Source organism: Brachyhypopomus gauderio, chromosome 19 (assembly GCF_052324685.1).
Source record: "Brachyhypopomus gauderio isolate BG-103 chromosome 19, BGAUD_0.2, whole genome shotgun sequence".
Lineage (NCBI taxonomy): Eukaryota > Metazoa > Chordata > Actinopteri > Gymnotiformes > Hypopomidae > Brachyhypopomus > Brachyhypopomus gauderio.
The window spans coordinates 11,307,850-11,331,324 of record NC_135229.1 but is presented as its reverse complement, the minus strand read 5'-3'; the positions used below and the strand labels follow the sequence as shown (position 1 = coordinate 11,331,324).

Sequence of the window (23,475 nt, the reverse complement as noted above, 5' to 3'; positions counted from 1 at the left end):
TTGTAACACAGGCTGCAGAATTGATCCAGAGATTTATAGAGACTGCATAATCAGACTGCATAACCTTTGACCTTATATGCAGTATATCTTAAAAGTGGGTGTGTCTGTGACTGTGTGTGTGTGTGCATGTTTTGTGTGTCGGTGAGTGTATGTGTGACTTGCATTTGTATGATATATTCCATGTTTTATATATAATAATATCCAGCTACACCTACATAGTCACATAACCAGCTAAAGACACATTCTTGTGTTAATAAAGTATAATCTGTTTCTTAATTAAGCTAACAAGTAGAAAAATCCCAAACCCACTCATGTTTTCACACCTACTCCACACAAAACTTTCTTAATGATGCAAATAGCTACAGTCTTTTAAAAGCAAATAAAAAGAAATGAGTTTCGTAACCAAAATTCCACAAGTTTAAACTCATGCCTCACCAGAGCAGCCAGTGCTGTGTTGGTTTGATGTGTAAGGCACGTGTGTGTGTGTGTGTGTGTGTGTGTGTGTGTGTGTGTGTGTGTGTGTGTGTGTGTGTGTGTGTGTGTGTGTGTGTGTGTGTGTGTGTGTGTGTGTGTGTGTGAGCGTGTGTGTGTGTATGTGTGTGACACTGCTTTATGACCCCTCCTAATCCATGGCCTCAGGCAGGGAAGCAGGACTGCTCTGAGCGCTAGGCCATCTTCTACGGTCTGGAGGGGGGTGGTGCCCTGATGATTTAACGACAGGGATCTTCTGTGGCTGATAGGTGGAATCTAACTGAGTTTATGGTGTTCTAATATGACAGCTGATGAAGGTGTGGTGTGAACTGGACAAGGTCTTATCTGAGAGGCCTATCAAATCTATCGATTTATTAATCTGTTACAATCAAGTGTTAATGATCCCAGATTCAGATGTGGGGATTGATCACTTACACTTGAGTAAAATGCAGGCACTTCTGTCAGTGAATCAGAGGATTATGCATGTTCCATGAGTGCTCACATTCCCCAGGAAGAGGAATTGAAGTGTTACGTTATATTTGAAAGGTTAGACACACTACGCATATGATTTGTTAGGTTGAGGGGTGTGAACAGCTCCCCAAAGTTTAAATGAAACCTAACATCACTGCTTCATTGCATTCTCTCTCTGTCTCTTTCTCTCACTTTGTTTTCTCTCTGTAATTCTTTCACTGTCTCTCCTTTCACTCATGCTCTCTCATGCTCTCTTGTCCTAAACTGGTCACTTTATCTCCAGAATATTGCATTAAGTGTTGAATCAGTCAAACTCAGAGAACCAGTGGCCCCCATGGCTAATGTGGTCCGTTCTGCCCCTGTGTGGAAAGACAGGGAAAACCAGAAAAAAACAGCCATTTGAAATCAAACAGGAAATGACTATATAAATGTGGGGTCACTTGGAAATTAACCTATTTGAAGGATCCTGTCTGACGTGGGGGGACTGCTGGAAGTTCAGAGCAGAGATGTTGAAAAGCACTTTGTTTATACTGCCACAGAGAAGCAGCGTCTGGCATTCGGTGAACACCTAGGTCTGCTTTGTGCTGGAGTTATTCCCCCTCCATTTCAACATTTTAGTGTTCATACAGTCATCTCTTCAAAGTAATTTAAGGAAGAAGTTCTTCGTGGCAGAGACTGAGAGAGAGATGATTTGTGGTGACCTGTGGTTGGAGCTTTGACCACTTTAGTTGCAGTCTGACCTGTACAGGGTTCATCTTTTTATTTTTATAGGGTGGTGATCATTATTTTTTATTATTACTTATGACTAAAGTGTGTGTGAGCATGTGGAAGCATCTGTGCATGTGTGTATGTGTGTGCATGAGGGTACATCTGTGCGTGTGGGTGTATACCTACGTGTGTGCTTCTGTGTATGTGTATGTGCATGTGTGTATGTGCAAGGGCACACACAAGTGTGTGTGTGTGTGTGTGTGTGTGTGTGTGTGTGTGTGTGTGCGGGTACATGTGACACAGCAGGTGGTTTATTTTGATCGGTATCCCACCATTTCAGTGTACCCACATCTGTCCAGACCAACAGGCATTTGGACGTCAGCAGATCGATACGACAAAGCAGCAGGAGACTCCAGCTGATCTGGCTACACTGACCTGAACAGAGCGCACAGAGAGGGACACACACAGAGACACACACACACAGAGACACACACACACACAGACACACACACAGAGGGACACACACAGAGGGACACACACAGAGACACACACACACAGACACACACACACAGACACACACACAGAGGGACACACACAGAGGGACACACACAGAGGGACACACACAGAGACACACACACACAGAGACACACACACACACAGACACACACACAGAGGGACACACACAGAGAGACACACACACGGAGACACACAGAGACACATACACACACACACAGACACACACACAGAGAGACACACACACGGAGACACACAGAGACACATACACACACACACACAGACACACACACAGAGAGACACACACACAGAGGCACACACAAAAGAGACACACACACACACACACAGACACACACAGAGGGACACACACGGAGAGACACACACACACAGAGAAACACACAGAGAGACACAAACAGAGGTACACACACAGACACACACACACTCAGAGACACACACAGAGAGACACACACACGGAGAAACAAACACAGAGGGACACACACAGAGGCACACACAAAAGAGACACACACACACACAGAGACACACACAGAGGGACACACACGGAGAGACACACACACAGAGAGACACACACAGAGGGACACACACGGAGAGACACACACACACAGAGAAACACACAGAGAGACACAAACAGAGGTACACACACAGACACACACACAGACACACACTCAGAGACACACACAGAGAGACACACACACGGAGAGTCAAACACAGAGGGACACAGAGGGACACACACACAGAGAGACACACACGGAGAGACACACACACGGAGAGACACACACACGGAGAGACACACACAGAGGGACAAACACACAGAGACACACACACGGAGACACACACACGGAGACACACAAACGAAGACACACACAGAGAGACACACAGAGAGACACACACAGAGGGACACACACAGAGGGACACACACGGAGGGACACACACGGAGGGACACACACGGAGGGACACACACGGAGAGACACACAGAGAGACACACACACGAAGACACACACACGGAGACACACACACGGAGACACACACAAAGACACACACACGGAGAGACACACACACAGGGACATACACACACAGAGACATACACAGAGAGACACACACACACAGACACACACACACACAGACACACACACACAGACACACACACACAGACACACAGAGGGAACAGGGAGAGCTATTTGTGGCAGTGATGCAGTGATGCAGTCAGACCCCCCATCACCCCCCCTCTTAGATTTAAAAGCTGTGGTGTCCTCGGTGATCTGTGAGACTGTGGCCAACCCAGGGCACATTCCTCCATGTTAGAAGCTGCCATGTGTCACCACATACAAGAGAGACGGTTCTCTAGAGTCACTCATCACAGACGATGCCTAGTCAAACAATGTTTAGAGTGCCACTTACAATAATACGACTGTATCAGCTCTCAGTGAGCCGGTGAAAATGTTGAACAATGCTGTCATCAAAGTCGATGGCGCTAATATTGAATGCAGAGGTCAGGGATCAGTTATTATCAGGAGACTGCACATCCTGTTTTTCCAGAGACTGTCGCAAATTTTGATCCATCCCAAATCTGAAATGGAGCTACATTTGTCTTGTCTGATAAACGCTGTTGTGTGTTTTGCTTAAACTGAATCATACAAGGATCACTGAAGTCAAGGTCTAGTTAATACTGTACATTATTCGGTTGTTCACAGATGTAGTGTTAGTCAGCTAACTGCATGGTAGAACTCATCGAAGATGTGAGATGTGGTCGGCACCAGGTTCCTGCCTGAATGTTTCAGCAAAGAAAAAACATTTTTGTGCAGGTAAGTGTTGAAATGGGCTGCAGTGAATTCTGTTAGATGTCAGTGAAGGACAAAACCATGTGGGTGAACACTGCAGTCCAAATAGTCCAACCCTGAGAATCCTGCTGCTCCTCATGGATCAGCTCAGCACGTCCAGCTAAGTGCCTAATAAACAAGATAATGACTTTCAATAGCTGCAGTGCGTGATGAACAGCTGCAGTGTGTGATGAACAGCTGCAGTGCATAGTGAACAGCTGCAGTGCATGATGAACAGCTGCAGTGCGTAGTGAACAGCTGCAGTGCGTGATGAACAGCTGCAGTGCGTAGTGAACAGCTGCAGTGCGTAGTGAACAGCTGTAGTGCGTAGTGAACAGCTGCAGTGCGTGATGAAGAGCTGCAGTGCGTAGTGAACAGCTGCAATGCGTGATGAAGAGCTGCAGTGCGTAGTGAACAGCTGCAGTGCGTGATGAACAGTTGCAGTGCGTAGTAAACAGCTGCAGTGCGTGATGAACAGCTGCAGTGCGTGATGAACAGCTGCAGTGCGTGATGAACAGCTGCAGTGCGTGATGAACAGTTGCAGTGCGTAGTGAACAGCTGCAGTGCGTGATGAACAGTTGCAGTCTGTAGTGAACAGCTGCTGTCTATAGTGACCACCTGAGGTGTATATTGATCATGAAAAATACAGTAGGTAATGCCCACAACAAGTCAATTACCCTGTTCCTGGCTGTTTCATTCATATTTTTTATTCGTATATTAATTGAACACTGATGTTCAATTAATGATTGATGATTAATTAATGATTGACAATTAATGATTGATGATGATTGTGTCCAGGTCAGTAACAGGCCATGGAGTCCATCTCCGAGTTACCTCTGTAAGAGCTGAGGCATTAAGGACTGCTGTTTTTGTCTCACCTTGTCCTGGCATTGAAGCTGTCGTTCGCCACGCCTGGCCTCATGTGACCCGTCCGGCGTCCTGCGCTTGGGGGGACGTGGGGCGTTACATGTGTGAGCGGCTCAGGTTAATAGGCATGTCTTATCAAAAGCCCACGGACCGCGTCTGTCCCGGACGATGGACTCTGCAGACGGACCTGGAGCTGTTTCCCAGCGATCTGCGTGATGGAACGCAGGACTGGACCACTGAGGCCGGCATTGCTGGCTGCACACGGGTTCTGCTTTAAAGATCTCTGTATCTCTAAAGGTCAAAGGGCGAGTATCAGTACCTCTTCAGCCGTTCAGTGGACATTTTAACATTTCCGTCCTCGTTAATTCAGGCCATGTGGGTAATTAGTGGCTGAGCTGAATCGGAGAACAATGGAAACGTGGAAACCAGCAATTAGGGTAGTGTGCTTCCTCCAGGACGTGATCTAAGTAGCTGTAATACGTATTCCGAAATTAGGAGGATCCGTTTTGTTGCGCGCGTGAATTCCATGTCTGTAGCTGAAACTCCGGCATGTTCTACCTGGCGTGAAAGCGTGATCATCTGAACATCTGCAGCAGATCTTACTGGCTTTAATTACATTCTGTATCCTTCAGACTTGCCCAGAAGTTTCAAGTATATTAATGTGCTGCTCAGAACAAGAAGTTGCTTGTGCTCACGGTCAGTTGCTTCTATATATCCTAACGATAGGCTCGTGCCAAACAACATAAGTGCTGCCTTGGCAACAGTATCTTAACAAGGACAATAAGCAGGTGTTGAGGTTTGCTATGTAGCCTGTATAAATGCGGAGGCTCATTAGCTAGCTCCTAGCGGTGTGCTCATTAGCTAGCTCCTAGCGGTGTGCTCATTAACTAGCTCCTAGCGGTGTGCATTCTCCCCTTTGCTGTGTGTATGAGTCACGTTAGCTGCAATCTGAAATCACTTTGTATTTTAGCATTTTAGCCAGAGACTGTGCGATGGCATGGATGTGTGAAGATTTCTGAGCAGTTCTATCCATCCGTAAATGTGCACACGAACACTTTGGAGTATCACTTTCTCCTCCATCAGCATTTTGGCCCCATCAGCATTCATTAAAGCAGCATGTACCTCCAATCATGCTGTAGAGGTTGCAGTCCGTTTGGTAGGCCTCAGGTGTTTGATACGGGGTCTCATAACCAAGCATGGGACACTCATCTCTCCTAGAGGTTCTGGCAGAGATATCACAGAGCTCTGATCAAAGCGCCTCTCTGTTTGAGAGCAGGCTGGCTGCTTCAGTAGCCGGGCCATGTATTCATTACTGCTTGGTCAAGATGCTGGCTGTCTCTCTCGATGAAAAGGCAGATTTTCGTTGCTCTTCTCAAAGTCTCTTGTTTCATATCTGGTGAAAACAGGGAATGTTTAGTGGTCTTCTCATTGAACTAAAGCAGTTCTGGTCTCTGGCCTTCCTGGTCCCTGCATCTCTAGGCCACTGAGTTCTGTGTTGGAGATCCTGGGGATGTTGGCAGAGCTTGAGACGAAGTATCTGATGCGATGGGCGCTACGAAGCTCAGGATCTCCAGCGGACTGATTCTGGAGCGACCGTACTGGAGCGTCTGGATATTACCATTTAAGGGAGTGATTGCATCACAGGCACAGGGGGAGGAGTGTGTACACAAACAAAAACACTCTCACTCTGGGGTATCAGATGCCATAATACACACACACACACACACACACACACACACACACACACACACACACACACACACACGCACACACACACACAGCCTGTGGTCATCTAGGGGTTTGGTGCTGGTGGGAGGAGCTGAGGCTTGTATGAGCATGCTGGTCACATGTCCTCTCCACTCCTTCCTGTATGAAGATCTTATCTTAATCAGCCCGACGTTATCTGACTCTGAAAGACGTTTGACCTCAGCGCTATCTGTCATCAGATGCCCCATTCATAAAATCACATACTTGCTTTATTGTAAGTAATGCACATAATTTATGAGACACTTGTGCCTTTTGTTTTGTTCAGGAAGGATTTCTTATAACGCTACATGAAAAACCCATTTCCAGCATTGCATATCTCCGTCCTGGGCCATGGTTACTAGTTAGCAGGTCCAATTAGGGGCAGTCATGGCCTGGTGGTTAGGGAACTGGTCTTGTGACCGGAGGCTCGTGGGTTTGATTCCCAGCCAGGCCATGACTGAGGTGCCCTTGAGCAAGGCACCTAACCCCAACTGCTCCCCGGGCGCCGGGCTAGGGCTGCCCACCGCTCTGGGCATGTGTGATCCACAGCCCCCTAGTAATCACTTGTGTGTGTGTGTGTGTGTGTTCTGACTGCACAGATGGGTTAAAAGCGGAGGACAAATTTCAATTGGGGTGTAAAAATCACAATTGACAAAATATGGCACATTTCATTTCATTTTCAATTAGCCTGAGCCATGCTATATCTTCTCTGTGTGCTGCACTCCATCTCCGGACCTCAGTTCTTCTCTTCCTCCTTTGGAGAGATACATAAATATTAAAGATTAAACCTTTAACCTTTGACCCGCCAGGCCAGGATGTGATGTCAGCAGGCTGGGTTAGGCAGGTCTCAAGACCTGCCTTTGGCTGTGGTCATTTGGTTCATCAAGAGACTGTCGTGTCTTTAAGGAGAGGTCAGTGCGCCTGTCGATCCAGCTCGGGCGTCTGTAAGGCTTGGATCTGAGGCGTCGTTGCAGCTCCACCCTCTAGCTGGGGGCGTGTCTTCCACGCTTCTGCGGTTCTGTACTGACTACCTGACTCCAAGGGTGTGACTGATTATCCTACATGTTACTGTGTACACAGCGATACTCTGAAATACACAGCACACTTTTACATCGCTAAACAAATCTAAACAAATCTTATTGCAATTAGGCAGAAGTTGTGGATTGCAGATTATAAAATTAATAACACACTGTAGCTATACAGCGCTCTCCAGTGGCGTAATGAGGTACACGCCTTCCATGCTCTTGATTTTTTTTGGTTTGGTTTTGCTCTTTTGATATCAGAGCGTCATACACTGATTACCAAAGAGACTTCACCCCTAAACCCGTCACCCAGAGAATACCACTTCTCCTCCTCCTCCTTCGTGTCGTTCTAGATTAGCATCTCCAGATTTTGGAAGTATTCCTGGAGTGTGAGTTCTGAGGCCCTCAGCCCATTAGCGACAGCAGCAAAAGCCATTCAGTGTGATTTACCAAGTAGCTCTTCAAATGTAGTGGTGTGATTGGATATTTCACAGCCAACCCCCTATAGCACTTTCATGAGTGATAAACTGTTAGCCTCAAAGGCTAGCTGCAATATATCTCAGTTCTGCTTTTCACAACACAAACATGTCTGCTCCTTTATATTAAAGTGAATGTGTCTGATTATTCTGCCATTAAACCCAGAGCATCACAGAGCTACACTGTGGCCCTGACAACTCGTCTTTGTAGTTTACAGACTTCTGTGCGGGCTTGTTATCGTATGTAAATGTGCTCTTGCTGTGGTATGTAGACGCCAGGGTGCTACCTTTGTCTTTGTCTGGAGGTGCTGAAAGGCCTCGGGAGGGCGCTAGTGAGAAAGTTCAGGGCAGTGTCAGTGTCTCACAAAACACAGTCCCTCCCACTGTCTGTAGTGACCATTACTGATCACTGACTGCCAGTACAGACATTACCTTACTTCTCTCTGCCACCTTGTTGAGGCTTGAAAATACCTGTCAATTATTATTAAATTATTCAGTTAATGTAGATGTTCGAGAAGACAGTGAAGCAGAGATTAGTAATTAGAGTGTAGTAATGTCTTCTCTCATAGCCAATGTTTGAGGATTTTATTGGAGAGTAATAATGTCTTCTGCTATAGCCACTGCGTATGTTAAGCTGTGGATGTTTGAGGATCTCCTCTTTTCCTCCTGGTTTTAGGAGGTGTTCCTCACTGGGAGGTGTTAATTCCCGCCGCGTACTTATCAAGACCTCCTCGAATTGCACATATGAAGCAAGAAATACTGTAGCAGATACTGTGTGTAAACAGACGAACGCAAAGCCGTCAATATTGCTGCTCAAGTAGAACTCCGCCCCCACCTTACCCAGCTCTGCCTAAGCTGATGGGACTTTGTTTTACGACCGACTGTAGACTTATAGTGCAAATATTGCACTGCTATTAACACAGATGGCACAGTGTCTCAAGCTATAAATAATGCAGGAAGCACTGGGAGCAGCAGCCAGCCCTGATGTGTTGATGGGCCACTCCTATCAGCATGAACATGGATTGCAGCTCCAAGTGGGATTTTCTGGGATTACAACAGGGGTTATGACGCAATCCTGGAAAGGAGATGGCAATTCTGCCATGGCACCTCCCCTGTTTCCATCATGAACGTGACCCCCACCTGACTGAAGCAATTCTTCATCAGGTCGTACTTGGCCGCCGTCTGGTATGCAATCATGGATGTTTCGCATCTGACCCTGAATGGCAAATCTCTTCTCTCTTCCTATTGGCTGGCATGCAACCTTTTTACAACCTGGGTCTTGGTTGGACTGCTCCAAGCATTGTGTGTGTGTGTGTGTGTGTGTGTGTGTGTGTGGTGGGGGGAGGTTCCGGTCTTGATGTTGGCAGTTTCCATCTTATTGTGCCTGCTGGGTATCTGATCACTGGCTGCTGTGTTTAAGCCTGTGATCTTTTTGTGCCTTCCCCAATGACTCTAAAGGTTCTGCATTACCCTGTGGAGATACATGGGTGTTACTGTCCTATAAGGCCATAAAGTGTTCTGTGACATAAAGTGAAGCCTGCGTCTCTTGAGATATGGGTCTTCATGCACTTCTGGAGAAGCTGATATCACGTTGTGTGTATATATTAAAGGTCCTCACTAAATGGAGAGTTTGGGTGAATGCTGTTGGTTTGATGCCTGATCCAAGACCTCATTATTTATGTTCTCTCTTTTCTGTCTTTTCTCATCTTTTCAGGGACATTGTCTAACAATTCTTCACAATCTTTTTTTTTCTTCATCTTTTTATTGTTTTACATAATCACCGTGTTCTTTTACAAAAGGTTTCCACATAAATATGTTTAATAATATCAGCCCGATTATCACTACATTGCTCATTTCTGCTTGTGAAAGATGTTCTGCTAGACTGTCGGAGAAAGTCATTAGAGCACAATAACCCTGGCAGGTCTGTACCGTTTCTGGAGAACTGTTATGTTTCTCAGCTTTATAATTGTGTTTTAAACGTGTTCGAAAAACTGCAACGTGTTCAGACAGACATACATTTTATAGAGCAGGCACCTTCATTTCATAGGAGTCTGCTGGTGATCTATTAATGGCATGTCTGCTGGCTGGATTTGACACTGTTCCAGCACTGAATATGGTATAGTCGTGAGTCGCCCAGCAGAGAAGTTGGCAATCGTTTCAACCTGTTGGTCCCTTTCACATAATTTCAACATTTGAACCCATCTAATTTATAAACTTTACCAAAAAACGTACAGGGATTATTTTAAGCAGTGCAATTTGCTGTAGTAAATGCTGCATTTTAATTATGCACGTGGTAAAGATGAAGGTGGCATCCATGTGAACAGATTTTCTCTCTCACTCCTCTTCTTTCGAGTCTGATCCTGACGAGACCGTCCTATCGTAACGCAGGAGTGGGAATCAGGTCAGATGGACAGTGAGCTAATCCTACAGGTCAGGGTTCTCAGGTAAAGCAATGGACTCATCTAACAAAGACGTGAAAGCTGTTGGTGTTGCTTAGTGTGGCAGTGCTGTATCCTTCGTCACAGAAGGGATGGAGGGGTTGGAAATGAAACATTTGTACATGCACATAGCAGTTAGCTGGTTGGAGGCTCGTCATTGTTTGCTTGGGTGTTTTGACTGTGGTGTTTGCATTCTCATCACCCACCGTCAGGATTTTTTCATTTGATTCAGTCTCAATTTTTGCATTTCTGAGGTATATGGAAGACTTTTGTTTAAAGTTTAAGTAAATGGCATATAAGTAGACGTTCATAAGGACGGGGCCTCTCTCTCTCTCTCTCTCTCTCTCTCTGTCTGTCTTCACCATTTCTCTTTCTCTCTTGTATGTGAGTGTTAGGGCAGCTCCTTGGCTGCTGTGCTTCATGGGGAGTGTAAGGCCAAACGCTTCCTCTCCCTTCTCTCTCCGACACTCTGGTGTGGGTGTAGTCCTGTCTGGTGGAGGAGATGTAGTCCTGTCTGGTGGAGGAGATGTAGTCCTGTCTGGTGGAGGAGGTGTAGTCCTGTCTGGTGGTGTGGGTGTAGACCTGTCTGGTGGAGTGGGTGTAGTCCTGTCTGGTGGAGGAGATGTAGTCCTGTCTGGTGGAGGAGGTGTAGTCCTGTCTGGTGGTGTGGGTGTAGACCTGTCTGGTGGTGTGGGTGTAGTCCTGTCTGGTGGAGGAGATGTAGTCCTGTCTGGTGGAGGAGATGTAGTCCTGTCTGGTGGTGGAGGTGTAGTCCTGTCTGGTGGTGTGGGTGTAGACCTGTCTGGTGGTGGGTGTAGTCCTGTCTGGTGGTGGGGGTGTAGTCCTGTCTGGTGGAGGAGATGTAGTCCTGTCTGGTGGTGGAGGTGTAGTCCTGTCTGGTGGTGTGGGTGTAGTGGTGGGTGTAGTCCTGTCTGGTGGTGTGGATGTAGTCCTGTCTGGTGGAGGAGATGTAGTCCTGTCTGGTGGTGGGTGTAGTCCTGTCTGGTGGTGTGGGTGTAGACCTGTCTGGTGGTGGGTGTAGTCCTGTCTGGTGGTGTGGATGTAGTCCTGTCTGGTGGAGGAGATGTAGTCCTGTCTGGTGGTGGGTGTAGACCTGTCTGGTGGTGGGTGTAGTCCTGTCTGGTGGTGTGGGTGTAGACCTGTCTGGTGGTGGGTGTAGTCCTGTCTGGTGGTGTGGATGTAGTCCTGTCTGGTGGAGGAGATGTAGTCCTGTCTGGTGGTGGAGGTGTAGTCCTGTCTGGTGGTGGGTGTAGTCCTGTCTGGTGGTGTGGGTGTAGTCCTGTCTGGTGGTGGAGGTGTAGTCCTGTCTGGTGGTGGGTGTAGTCCTGTCTGGTGGTGGAGATGTAGTCCTGACTGGTGGTGTGGGTGTAGACCTGTCTGGTGGTGGGTGTAGACCTGTCTGGTGGTGGGGGTGTAGTCCTGTCTGGTGGTGGGGGTGTAGTCCTGTCTGGTGGTGGGTGTAGTCCTGTCTGGTGGTGGAGATGTAGTTCTGACTGGTGGTGTGGGTATAGACCTGTCTGGTGGTGGAGGTGTAGACCTGTCTGGTGGTGGGTGTAGTCCTGTCTGGTGGTGGGTGTAGTCCTGTCTGGTGGTGGGGGTGTAGTCCTGTCTGGTGGAGGAGATGTAGTCCTGTCTGGTGGAGGAGGTGTAGTCCTGTCTGGTGGTGGGTGTAGTCCTGTCTGGTGGTGGGTGTGAGCAATGAGAGGACTTGCTCTTTCTGTGAGACCAGAAGAAGACCATTACCATAGAGATCAATCAGCTTGCCTGTGGATTACTGATCATCTCTCTCTGCAGGTGTCATCCGTGTGCCCAGATTATGCAGCTATCAGGATTAGACATGCCTCCTGTGTATTCTATTCCCCTGTCTCACACACACACACACACACACACACACACACACACACACACACATACACACACAAATTTACACCTATGTTATTTAATAGCCTTAGACTTGTAAGTCTCGTTGAAAAGTGACTATGTGAATTTGAAGAAGACAGAACGTGGTCACTGTGTACACTGTAGTGTGTTATCTACCAAACACCAAAATCACCATCTGTGGTAATTTGGTGAGTAAATCAACATCAAAATGGTTGTTTGTTTTTGTAAGGATGTTTGGCCTTTGTTGTCCCCCTCTGCACAGTTCGAAGTTTGGCTCTCATTAAACTTTAATTGGAGGCAATTATGCTAAATCTAATCAGTCAAAAGATGCTTAGATTATACATCACATTACTGCAGTTCAGGAGAGCACTGCTACTTGAGTTAATTTAATAAACACACACACACACACACACACACACACACTCGTCCACATCTCTCTCTTCCAGTACACATCAATAAACACACGCATGCAAGAAGCGATTTAATCTAATTTTGCTGACATTTCTAACTACTGAAGCACTTCCATAAATGGATAATGATCACATGATGTGTGTTTGTTTACATAACAATTCTGCCTTTGGATTATATTATAATCCAGCTGTTATTCTTTTATTTCACTTGATATTTGAATTTGAGTTAGCTCTTGCTCAAATATGTGTGAGTGTGTGGGTGCATGTGTGGGTGTGTATTTCAGAGTTTGTCCCGAGGTTCCTCTGCCGATCTGTTTTGAGGCCGAGCTGTGTGAGCTTCATGGGTCTCTCAGCACCTCTGACACCGAGCCATCAGACCACAGCCAGAGAGGCTGAGATACCCCTGTGTGTGTGTGTGTGTGTGTGTGTGTGTGTGTGTGTGTGTGTGTGTGTGTGTGTGTGTGTGTGTGTGTGTGTGTGTGTGTGTGTGAGCACTTCAAAGCCCATCTCACCTGTCTGTCCTCCATTTTTAATCAGGCCTCTGCCTGGGGGGTGTGGCGTGGTGGGCTTCTCATCGCCCTGTTTGGAATGCGGGCGACGGCTCTCAGAAGTACCAATCAAAAGCAGAGTGAGAGAGCGGATGTGGGGGACTGAAATACCCGCACCTCTGTGTTTCAGTTGGGCCCTCCGGTACCTGGAGCCCTTGAACGTGTGCAGCAGCGGAGCAAAATAAAAACTGAGGCCATTTTGAGAAACATTAGCCCTGACTGAGGAGGACAGAGTGCAGTACACCCCGCACGCCTCTCCAAACAGCTCTGTTCACTTTGGTGTGTAGGAATAACAACTGTGTGTCCAGAGGGAAAGATGGCTTAGTTCCACCGAGTCCGGTCCAGTCCGGTCCAGTCCAGTCCAGTCCAGTCCGGTCCAGTCCAGTCCAGTCCGGTCCAGTCCGGTCCATTGCAGCAGTACAGTGTAATGTCAGGGCAGGTAGCCTGTCTTGACTTGTTACAAAGCCCAGCTGCACGACCTTCTGCTCACCTGGGGTTAAAGGTGAAAAGGCTGTGCTTTCACGAGGCTTGAGGTGGATTAGTAAACCCCACACACACACACACACACACACACACACACACACACACACACACACACACACACACACACACACACACACAGTCACTGCCGCACTGTCAGAAATGTGAATTGGCATTCGTAGCCTCACAGGGACGCTCCAATTATATCGTGCTGTCACACTGCACTCTCCAGCTGAGGACTTTCTCCAAGGGCCTTATGGGATTTCAAGTCCAAAGCTCATTGTTCTCTCAGCAACGCTGAGCTACATTGAACTACACTCCCCATCAGTCATTCCTAATGAAAGTGCATAAACCAGATGGAGGACCTCCAGGCATTTGATCCATAAAGCACTTTATTCCCCATTGTGCCTGTGCATGGGTTTTTTTTATTTTTGGAATAAAAACTCACAGGAGGTAATATTCAAAAGAAAAGCAGTCTTCATGAGTTCATAACAATCTTACATGGTAGTAATGAAAATGCCATTATAAATCTCAAACTGTGTTTCCAACAGCAGAGTTCTGTAAATTGGAGAATATACTAATGGTGTTTGTAGTTATTAGACAAGCCTCCGGTTTCCTTTGAAATTCTAGAAAGAGGCTGTTGGTAACGGCACTGTGACCCCTCTCTGTCTCCAGGAAGAGAAGGATGGAATCTCCGTTTCCATAGCGTGGAGCCGTTGTCATGGCTGTTTGTGTGTAGAGGCGTGGCCTCGCCGAGCAATGCCCCGCCCATGGGTCTGACTGACAAATGAAGCCACCAGTGACGCCACCACCAATGAAGCATCCAGTAGCGCCACTAGGGGGCGCTCGCCGATGGCCCGGCTGTCCCACACCTCATGATCCCCTGCAAATGCAGGATGATTTATCCATATGTAAAAGGCCAAAATAGACTGTTCCTAGATCAGCTGTCTGATGCTGTACGGGTGATCTCGGGGCTTTAGTGTCTGTACAGGGCACTGCTCGATGACATGCAGGAAGTTCAACTGGTGCATTATCACGGCGTGAGTGTGAAATCTCTGGAGTGCTCTCTCTTGCTCTTTCTCTCTCTCGCCTCGTTCTTGGTCCACCGTCTTTTTTTTTTTTTTCTCGAGCTATTTCTGTCTCTGTCCCTCTCTCCCTCGCACTCTGTCTCACCCCTCTCTGTCTCACCCTTGCTCTGTCTCACCCTCACTCTGTCTCACCCTCGCTCTGTCTCACCCCCGCTGTCCAACCCCATTCTGTCTCACCCTGCTCTGTTCCACCCCACTATGTTTCACCCTCGCTCTGTCTCACCCCCGCTCTGTCCCACCCTCACTCTGTCCCACCCCGCTATGTCCCACCCTCACTCTGTCTCACCCTCACTCTGTCCCACCCCACTCTGTCCCACCCCACTCTGTCCCACCCCGCTATGTCCCACCCTCACTCTGTCTCACCCTCACTCTGTCCCACCCCGCTATGTCTCACCCTCGCTCTGTCTCACCCTCGCTCTGTCCCACCCCACTCTGTCCCACTCCATTCTGTCCCACCCTCGCTCTGTCTCACCCTCGCTCTCTCTCACCCTCGCTCTGTCCCACCCCACTCTGTCCCACCCTCGCTCTGTCCCACCCTCGCTCTCTCTCACCCTTGCTCTGTCCCACACCGCTATGTCCCACCCTCGCTCTGTCTCACCCCACTCTGTCCCACCCCGTTATGTCTCACCCTCGCTCTGTCTTACCCCACTCTGTCCCACCCCGCTATGTCTCACCCTCGCTCTGTCCCACCCTCGCTCTGTCTCACCCCACTCTGTCCCACCCCGCTTTGTCTCACCCTCGCTCTGTCCCACCCTCGCTCTGTCTCACCCCACTCTGTCCCACCCCGTTATGTCTCACCCTCGCTCTGTCTTACCCCACTCTGTCCCACCCCGCTATGTCTCACCCTCGCTCTGTCTCACCCTCACTCTGTCTCACCCTCGCTCTGTCCCACCCCGCTATGTCTCACCCTCGCTCTGTCTCACCCTCGCGCCTTCCAATCCCCTTTCTGTCGCCTGAGAGCTGATTAATGGCTTGGCTCCCTCCTGTTCGAGTGGTGTTCTTTAACAGCCGGGCTTCATCTGCCCGGCCTCTGCTACGACCTCGTCCATCCATTTAACACACCCGTTTCCTGTCTCTGTCCACCGCGAAAGCCAGTGAGGGATGGAAACCAGGAGAACAGACGGATGGAGAAAATTAGGTGTAGATGAATCAATCTGTGCTTAACTGAACAAAATGAAGAAAGAGTGGAATACACCTTATTCTCCAGATTCAAGTGGCTTTCAGAAATATGAAGGCTAAATCAAAAGAGGATAAAAGAAGACACTGTTAACAGCCATCGATGTATTACGATATAGAACCTATATGAAACATCATTTAGTACATCTCAGAGAGGAAGATGGAGGAGGAGAAGGAGAGGTAGAGGGAGAGAGATGGAGGAGGAGGAGAGGGGGAGTTTTAGGGGGAGAGATAGAGAGAGAGAAAGAGAGAGGGAGAAATTGAGAGAGAGAGACAGGAGAAATCACAGACAGATGGTCTCTGGTTATGGTCCTACTCAATATGTAACCACATATGAGTGTTATGGTTCATATTTAAACACACACACACACACACACCTTATTTTGCATTAGCCTACCATCAGTAGTGTGTGTGTGTGTGTGTGTGTGTGTGTGTGTGTGTGTGTGTGTGTGTGTGTGTGTGTGTGTGTGTGTGTGTGTGTGTGTGTGTATGTGTGTGTGTGTGTGAGAGAGAGAGAGAGAGAGAGAGACAGAAAGAAGGTGAGTACATAGACTTCATAATATACAGTTTTGGTTCATAATATACAGTTTTGGCTTTGACAGTCTTGCCATTCAGTCATTGGTGTTTTGCAGGCCAGGCTCAGGTATGTATGTACCTGTAGCACCATGATCAGTCGCGTACGTAGTGGGTCTTGGCACACGACCCTTATTGGCATTTTCCCAGATGGGATTTGAACCCAGAACCCAGTCTCTCACAGACACGGTTGGACATGATTGTATACATAGGACCTCACCATTATGTGATTATGGGGTGTAAATGGCTCTTGGTAACTGGAAACAAAAGTACACCTTAGCTTTAAAAAAGTCTTTCTAGTCGTGTACCTGAATATGAGAAAAGGACTAAATGAATATTAAGTTTGTCAGTGTTTCACTGAATGAAGGCCATGACGCGTCCAGAAGGCTCAACGGTGCGGTCTGGCATCTCGGGCCCAGACACAAGCTCACTTTTAAACCAACGACATGTTGGAGTGTGTGAATGTGTGTGAATGTGTGTGTGAGAGAGTGTAAGCAATCATTTCCTGTGATCGAGCTGTGTGTAGCCAGAGACACACGAGGTCACAGGGAAGCTGTGACTCAAGGAGAATGTTATCACATCGCATGTGTTTGTAGGACCTGCGTGTTTGTAGGACCTGCGTGAGACGTGTATGTCTGAAATAACACTGAACCGGGTTAGCCCCTACTTACTGATAAGTGTTTGGTCTTTACATCATTCTTAATTACTGTATATTTCTCTCTCTCTCTGTCCCTCTCTCTCTCTTTCTCTCTTCTTCACTTTCTCTCTGTTTTTGTACAGAAACAAAAGCTGAACTGGAAGAGTTGATGACGGACATCAAGAAGCTTGCCAACAAAGTACGCTCCAAGTTAAAGAGTGAGTCCCCTCACCTTGGACCGGATCAAAAAGTCCAATTAGCTCAGGCTTCTCATGCAAATAAACCCTTCACTCCACCCTCTCACCGAGTCTCTCTCTCTATCTATCTGTCACTCTGTATCTCTCCTCTTTCTCTCTGTCTCTCTCTGTCTTTCTTCCCTCTCTCCCTTCGATAAGCAGTCCAACACATCTAAGTTGGTATTGATTGAGAACTCTGCTCCTGTGGTCACTTGGATATTTGCTTAACTAACAAGAGTGATGAATAGCATGGTGTGTGTGTGTGTGTATGTGTGTGTGTGTGTGTGTGTGTGTCCGTCCGTGTCCGTGTTTCTTATTTCCTATCAATTGCTCCATAGGCTGTGGCTGAAGAGTGGCACAGAGTGGTTAGAGTCCCCCATGTGATGGTGGTGATTTTGATGGTGGTGATTTTGGTGGTGGTGGTGATGGTGGTGATTTTGGAGGTGGTGGTGGTGGTGGTGATGTCAGCCAATTGGAGTAGGTGTTGGGGTGTTTGTGTGTGTTTGTGAGAGCGAGCTAACTGAGTCACATTCCAAAAGATCTACTTCTCTCTCCCTTTCTCCTAGACACACTCTCTCTTTCTCTCTCCCTCTTTCTCTCTCTCTTTCTCTCTCTCAGTCCCTCTCTCTTGGTATCTGCGTCCAGGATTACTTTCCTTTGTGCTGCGTCAGCTCTGGGCCCCCTAGAAACATTCTCCACGTCAATCCATCACTCACACTCGTGCGTGTGAGATCAGCTGATTACCGTAGCACCAGCTCTTCACAGAGGAAGAGGCCAAACTCTTCAGTCCTGAATGGGACGGTTCCACAGAGCAACAGCAGGCCTGATAGAGGAAGCCCTTCTGGCCAAATCAGCGATGCCTGTTTACTTCAGTTCATATTTTGAACCATTTCGTTCAGTTCATATTGATTCCAAGAATTGGGAATGCTAAACTTTTAAATTTTAAATATAATAATTAAGGACAAAGCCAAAACCGCTGCAATTGGTCCGTCTCAGACAGGAGGGCATTGGTCTCGCTGTTGTGTTGGGGGAGGTTGTGGGTCCCGATGTTGTGTTGGGGGAGGTTGTGGGTCTCGCTGTTGTGTTGGGGGAGGTTGTGGGTCTCGCTGTTGTGTTGGGGGAGGTTGTGGGTCTCGCTGTTGTGTTGGGGGAGGTTGTGGGTCCCGATGTTGTGTTGGGGGAGGTTGTGGGTCTCGCTGTTGTGTTGGGGGAGGTTGTGGGTCCCGCTGTTGTGTTGGGGGAGGTTGTGGGTCTCGCTGTTGTGTTGGGGGAGGTTGTGGGTCCCGCTGTTGTGTTGGGGGAGGTTGTGGGTCTCGCTGTTGTGTTGGGGGAGGTTGTGGGTCTCGCTGTTGTGTTGGGGGAGGTTGTGGGTCCCGCTGTTGTGTTGGGGGAGGTTGTGGGTCTCGCTGTTGTGTTGGGGGAGGTTGTGGGTCCCGATGTTGTGTTGGGGGAGGTTGTGGGTCTCGCTGTTGTGTTGGGGGAGGTTGTGGGTCCCGATGTTGTGTTGGGGGAGGTTGTGTGTCCCGATGTTGTGTTGGGGGAGGTTGTGGGTCTCGCTGTTGTGTTGGGGGAGGTTGTGGGTCCCGATGTTGTGTTGGGGGAGGTTGTGGGTCCCGCTGTTGTGTTGGGGGAGGTTGTGGGTCCCGATGTTGTGTTGGGGGAGGTTGTGGGTCCCGATGTTGTGTTGGGGGAGGTTGTGGGTCCCGATGTTGTGTTGGGGGAGGTTGTGGGTCCCGCTGTTGTGTTGGGGGAGGTTGTGGGTCTCGCTGTTGTGTTGGGGGAGGTTGTGGGTCTCGCTGTTGTGTTGGGGGAGGTTGTGGGTCCCGATGTTGTGTTGGGGGAGGTTGTGGGTCCCGATGTTGTGTTGGGGGAGGTTGTGGGTCCCGATGTTGTGTTGGGGGAGGTTGTGGGTCCCGCTGTTGTGTTGGGGGAGGTTGTGGGTCCCGCTGTTGTGTTGGGGGAGGTTGTGGGTCTCGCTGTTGTGTTGGGGGGTTTTTGGTGCTGTTGTTGTGTTAGGGGGGTGGGGGGTGTTTGTCCCGCTGTTGTATTGTTGGGGTGGTGTCACTAAGAGTAATGAAAGGTCAGGGGGAGTAGAAGCCACGGTGCTGGTCGCTTGGAGGCCTGACATTTAAAAAGTGTAGACTTGTCTAGTGTGTGCAGAGCCTCCTGGGAACAAGCAATGTGGCAGCCCCACAAAAGTGAGCACACACACACACACACACACACACACACACACACACACACACACACATACACGCACACAACTTTTGTGGAACAAGTAATGAGGCAAAGTTTATAAACCAACGTATAACTCTGGTTAAGGAACAAGGAACACTACAGAAGAACACCCTGCATGGACCGAAGGATCCACAGCTCTCGGTGTTTGAAACTGTGACCTGTCTGGAAGCATGTGTGAGTCAGAAGAGAAGAAAACAGGAATTTTAATGAAAGCCAAACAAAAGCTGTTAGCAAACAGAAGAGAGTCTGGGGGGATTTGCAGGGTCTCATAGGCCAGTGGCATCAGGACCATCAGTTCACGGCACTGAACTTGGGCGACCACGGAGCTCGGACATGCGACGGAGAAAGAGGGCGGTGTGAGCTGTGGACGGGAGTTGTGATTGGTGTATGGGGAAGTGAAAGGGATTGCTGATTGGTGTGTGGAGTTTATCTGGGTACTGGCTGGAACATGACAGAAACTTGTGTGTTTGAGACTTTGTTTATATTTAAACGACACAAAAAAATTGTGTTTTAAACGGGAAGTGCTTGAAGAAGCATACTTTACTGTATTTGATCACCCTAAGAGCCCTTAAGATAGTCTGAATGTGCAGTGACCCCCCCAGTGACTCCTGTCTGTTTTTCTCTGAAGGCATCCAGCAGACCATCGAGCACGAGGAGGGCCAGAACCGCTCCTCAGCTGACCTGAGGATACGCAAGACCCAGGTAATCGAGCCAGAGTCGATCTGAGCTCACCGCTCACTAGATCTATCTCGGAATGCCCACGTTTATAGTCTCTCAAAGACCAGGTCAAGGGTCAGGTACGTCAGCCATGCCTTTTCTGGGGCACGCTGACTGAAGGCCACTCGGGGCACAGGAAGATGGTCCAGAAGTGATACTGTCCATCACTGTTGTTCCGTCATCTTTCTACCCATCAACCCCTTCTTCGCCTTGGTCATCATCATTTCCTCCATCCTGCTTGCTGTGTGGGTGTAGTGGATGTTTAGTGGCCATGAGCAGAGCTGGACCACACGAACACTCATCATCTCGTGCTCTTCAATGCACATGTAAATTACTCGTGTTTTTAGTTTAATGTTTCTGCCTGTGCTGACGTGATGTTTGGGTGTGAGTGTTTCAGTGTTATAGTGAATCTCTAGCCTTGATTCCAGATAAATAAATATGTAAACGAATGCATGCACAGCTGTAAATGTGAAAATAAGAGTCTGGAGAGCAGTATGGGCGTCAGTGTCGCTCAGCAGCGCAGGAGGAAGACGAGCATGTGAGGAAGAGTGAGTGAGAGCACGGTGTTGCTCACGCTGAGGCATCTGGGAGATTTAGAAGGTGACCCAGCAAATAGAGATTTAGGATCACCCAGCCGACAGGAAACAAAGACGAGAGTGTCAACACAGGGAGGGTAGAATTATGAAGCAGGTGGATAGAGACTTTGGAAACGTCTTAAATATTAGTTGACAGTCAAATATGTCTTGTGTCGAAGATGAAGTCTGAACATCTGCTTTGTGAAGAATAGATGACCAGATTTAAGGCTAGATGATTGTTAGCTAATTAAAAGATTATAGACCCATAGGTTTAGGTTTAAATGACCCATGAAGTGTGCCATATTTGTCAATTGTAATTTTCACCTCAATCAAAATTTGTCATCTGCATTTACCCATCTGTGCAGTTAACACCCACACTAGTGATTACTAGGGGGCTGTGGTGTACACGTGCCCAGAGCGGTGGGCAGCCCTAGCCTGCGTCCAGGGAGCAGTTGGGGTTAGGTGTCTTGCTCAAGGGCACCTCAGTCATGGCCTGAGAATTGAAGCCACGACCCTCCGGTCACAAGACCGGTTCCCTGACCACCGGACCATGACTGTCCCTTGTATGTGGTAGAACTGATAATGCAATATCAAGAATATAAAGAATATAAAAATAAATATAAAAAGATCATATAATAATAACAAAATAAAGGTTTAAAAAGGAAATAATGTAATAATTATAGCCAGCAGATTGACGTTGCGAGAGGGTGTCACTCCGTGTCTCTTATGTCACAGAGATTCTGTTTCTTTTTGCCAATAATTTTTTTTGTGTTTATATGAATTTTGTACAATAAATGTATCCCCCCTCTCTCTCCCTCTTTCTCTCCTTCTATTTCCCTTCTTCTTTCTCTCTCCCCCTCTTTCTCTTACTCTCTCTCTCCCTCTCTCCCTCCCTCTCTCTCACTCCCCCTATCTCTCTGTCTCTGTCTCTCCCTTTCTCTTTCTCTCTCCCGCCCTATCTTTCTCTCTCTCTCTTTTTCTCTCCCTCCCTCCCTCCCTCTCTCTCTCTCTCTGTAGCACTCCACCCTATCCCGTAAGTTTGTGGAGGTGATGTCAGAGTACAACGCCACACAGTCCAGCTACAGGGAGCGCTGCAAGGGACGAATCCAGAGACAACTGGAGATCAGTGAGCATACACACACACACACACACATACACACATGCGTGTACACCACATATGCACACCCACATGCGTACACCACACACACACACTTATGCACAGGTTAATGCACATGACTGGATAAAGAGAGAGATGGAGAAAATGCCCTCTAGGGGCAGGGCTGTGCTACTGCATGTTATCTGATGGCTGGATTCCTGTATGACTAATGTCAATATGCAGTAGTCATGCTGTTTCTCGTCTGTCATATCCAAGTGGCCCATGTTACTTTGTGGAACTGGTTTCATTTCAATCACACAGCCACCACTGGTCATACAATCAGGATGAAGTTACTCCATCCAAGCCTCTGATTTATAGATTGGACACTGGAAACATTAAATGTTAGTCTCTACTAACACAGTCACACTGACATTACGGGATGGTACTACTACAAAAGCATCCTGATAACTCTGATCCTGAATTCAGAATTCAGTTAGAGGTTCCTGGTGTGATCTTGCGTCTTGATTCAGAGCATCCGTACAGTCCACACGAGACCCACGTGTTGATGCCACAAAGCTGAATCAACCTGATGTCACGTCACTGTGTGTTAATGTCACTTGACATGATGCAGAACCCGCAGGCCCTCCGTAGGGGGCGCCGTTGTTACGGCAGCAGTCTGTCTCTGCCTGGCTGACAGGCCACAGGCATCCTGAGCAAATCATTGTGGGGTCTTTCGGTTTGCCATCTGTGCTTTCGTAGCCGTGGGTGTGTGCGGTGTGATGGTGTGTTATTAATTAAACCCCGCCTATGCTGACTAGCCCCACCCCTCTGACACTGGTAGCATGTAAAGATATGCTCTGGTCTGGTGTATAGGATGTGACAGCGTGTTTTCTGTGTTCAGCCTCTATGGTTGTGTGTCCACTAGGTCCATGGATTGAGTCTGCACCTCACAGTGGCCCTTTTGGAATGAAAGTATAGCCACACACACACACACACACACACACACACACACACACACACACACACACACACACACACACACACACACAAAGCAAGGTTAGAGTTGCCAGCTGGTCTGGTCATAGTGTGTCTCTGTTTTTCAGTGGCAGTAGGGAAGAGATTACAGGGGCAAAAGAAAAGGAGAAAAGAGAGAGAGAGTGAGATGAGAGAGTGGGAGAGAGAGAGATAGAGGGGAGGGGGGCGTGTTGGTTTGTGTACAGTTGGGTGGTGTTCAGCACTGTGTGGCAGCCAT

The 23,475-nt window shown here is 48.0% G+C and overlaps 1 protein-coding gene across 6 annotated transcripts in view; it reads left to right on the top strand.

Moving 5' to 3' along the window:
- stx1a (syntaxin 1A (brain)) overlaps positions 1 to 23,475 on the top strand; it is a 69,291-nt gene that overhangs the window by 30,233 nt on the left and 15,583 nt on the right. For all 6 annotated transcript variants that reach the window (XM_076981262.1, XM_076981264.1, XM_076981261.1 and 3 more), the window contains exons 4-6: positions 17,505 to 17,579; positions 20,464 to 20,537; positions 22,145 to 22,253. In XM_076981262.1, the coding sequence (XP_076837377.1) occupies positions 17,505 to 17,579; positions 20,464 to 20,537; positions 22,145 to 22,253 (258 nt within the window). The remainder of the gene's footprint in view (positions 1 to 17,504; positions 17,580 to 20,463; positions 20,538 to 22,144; positions 22,254 to 23,475) is intronic.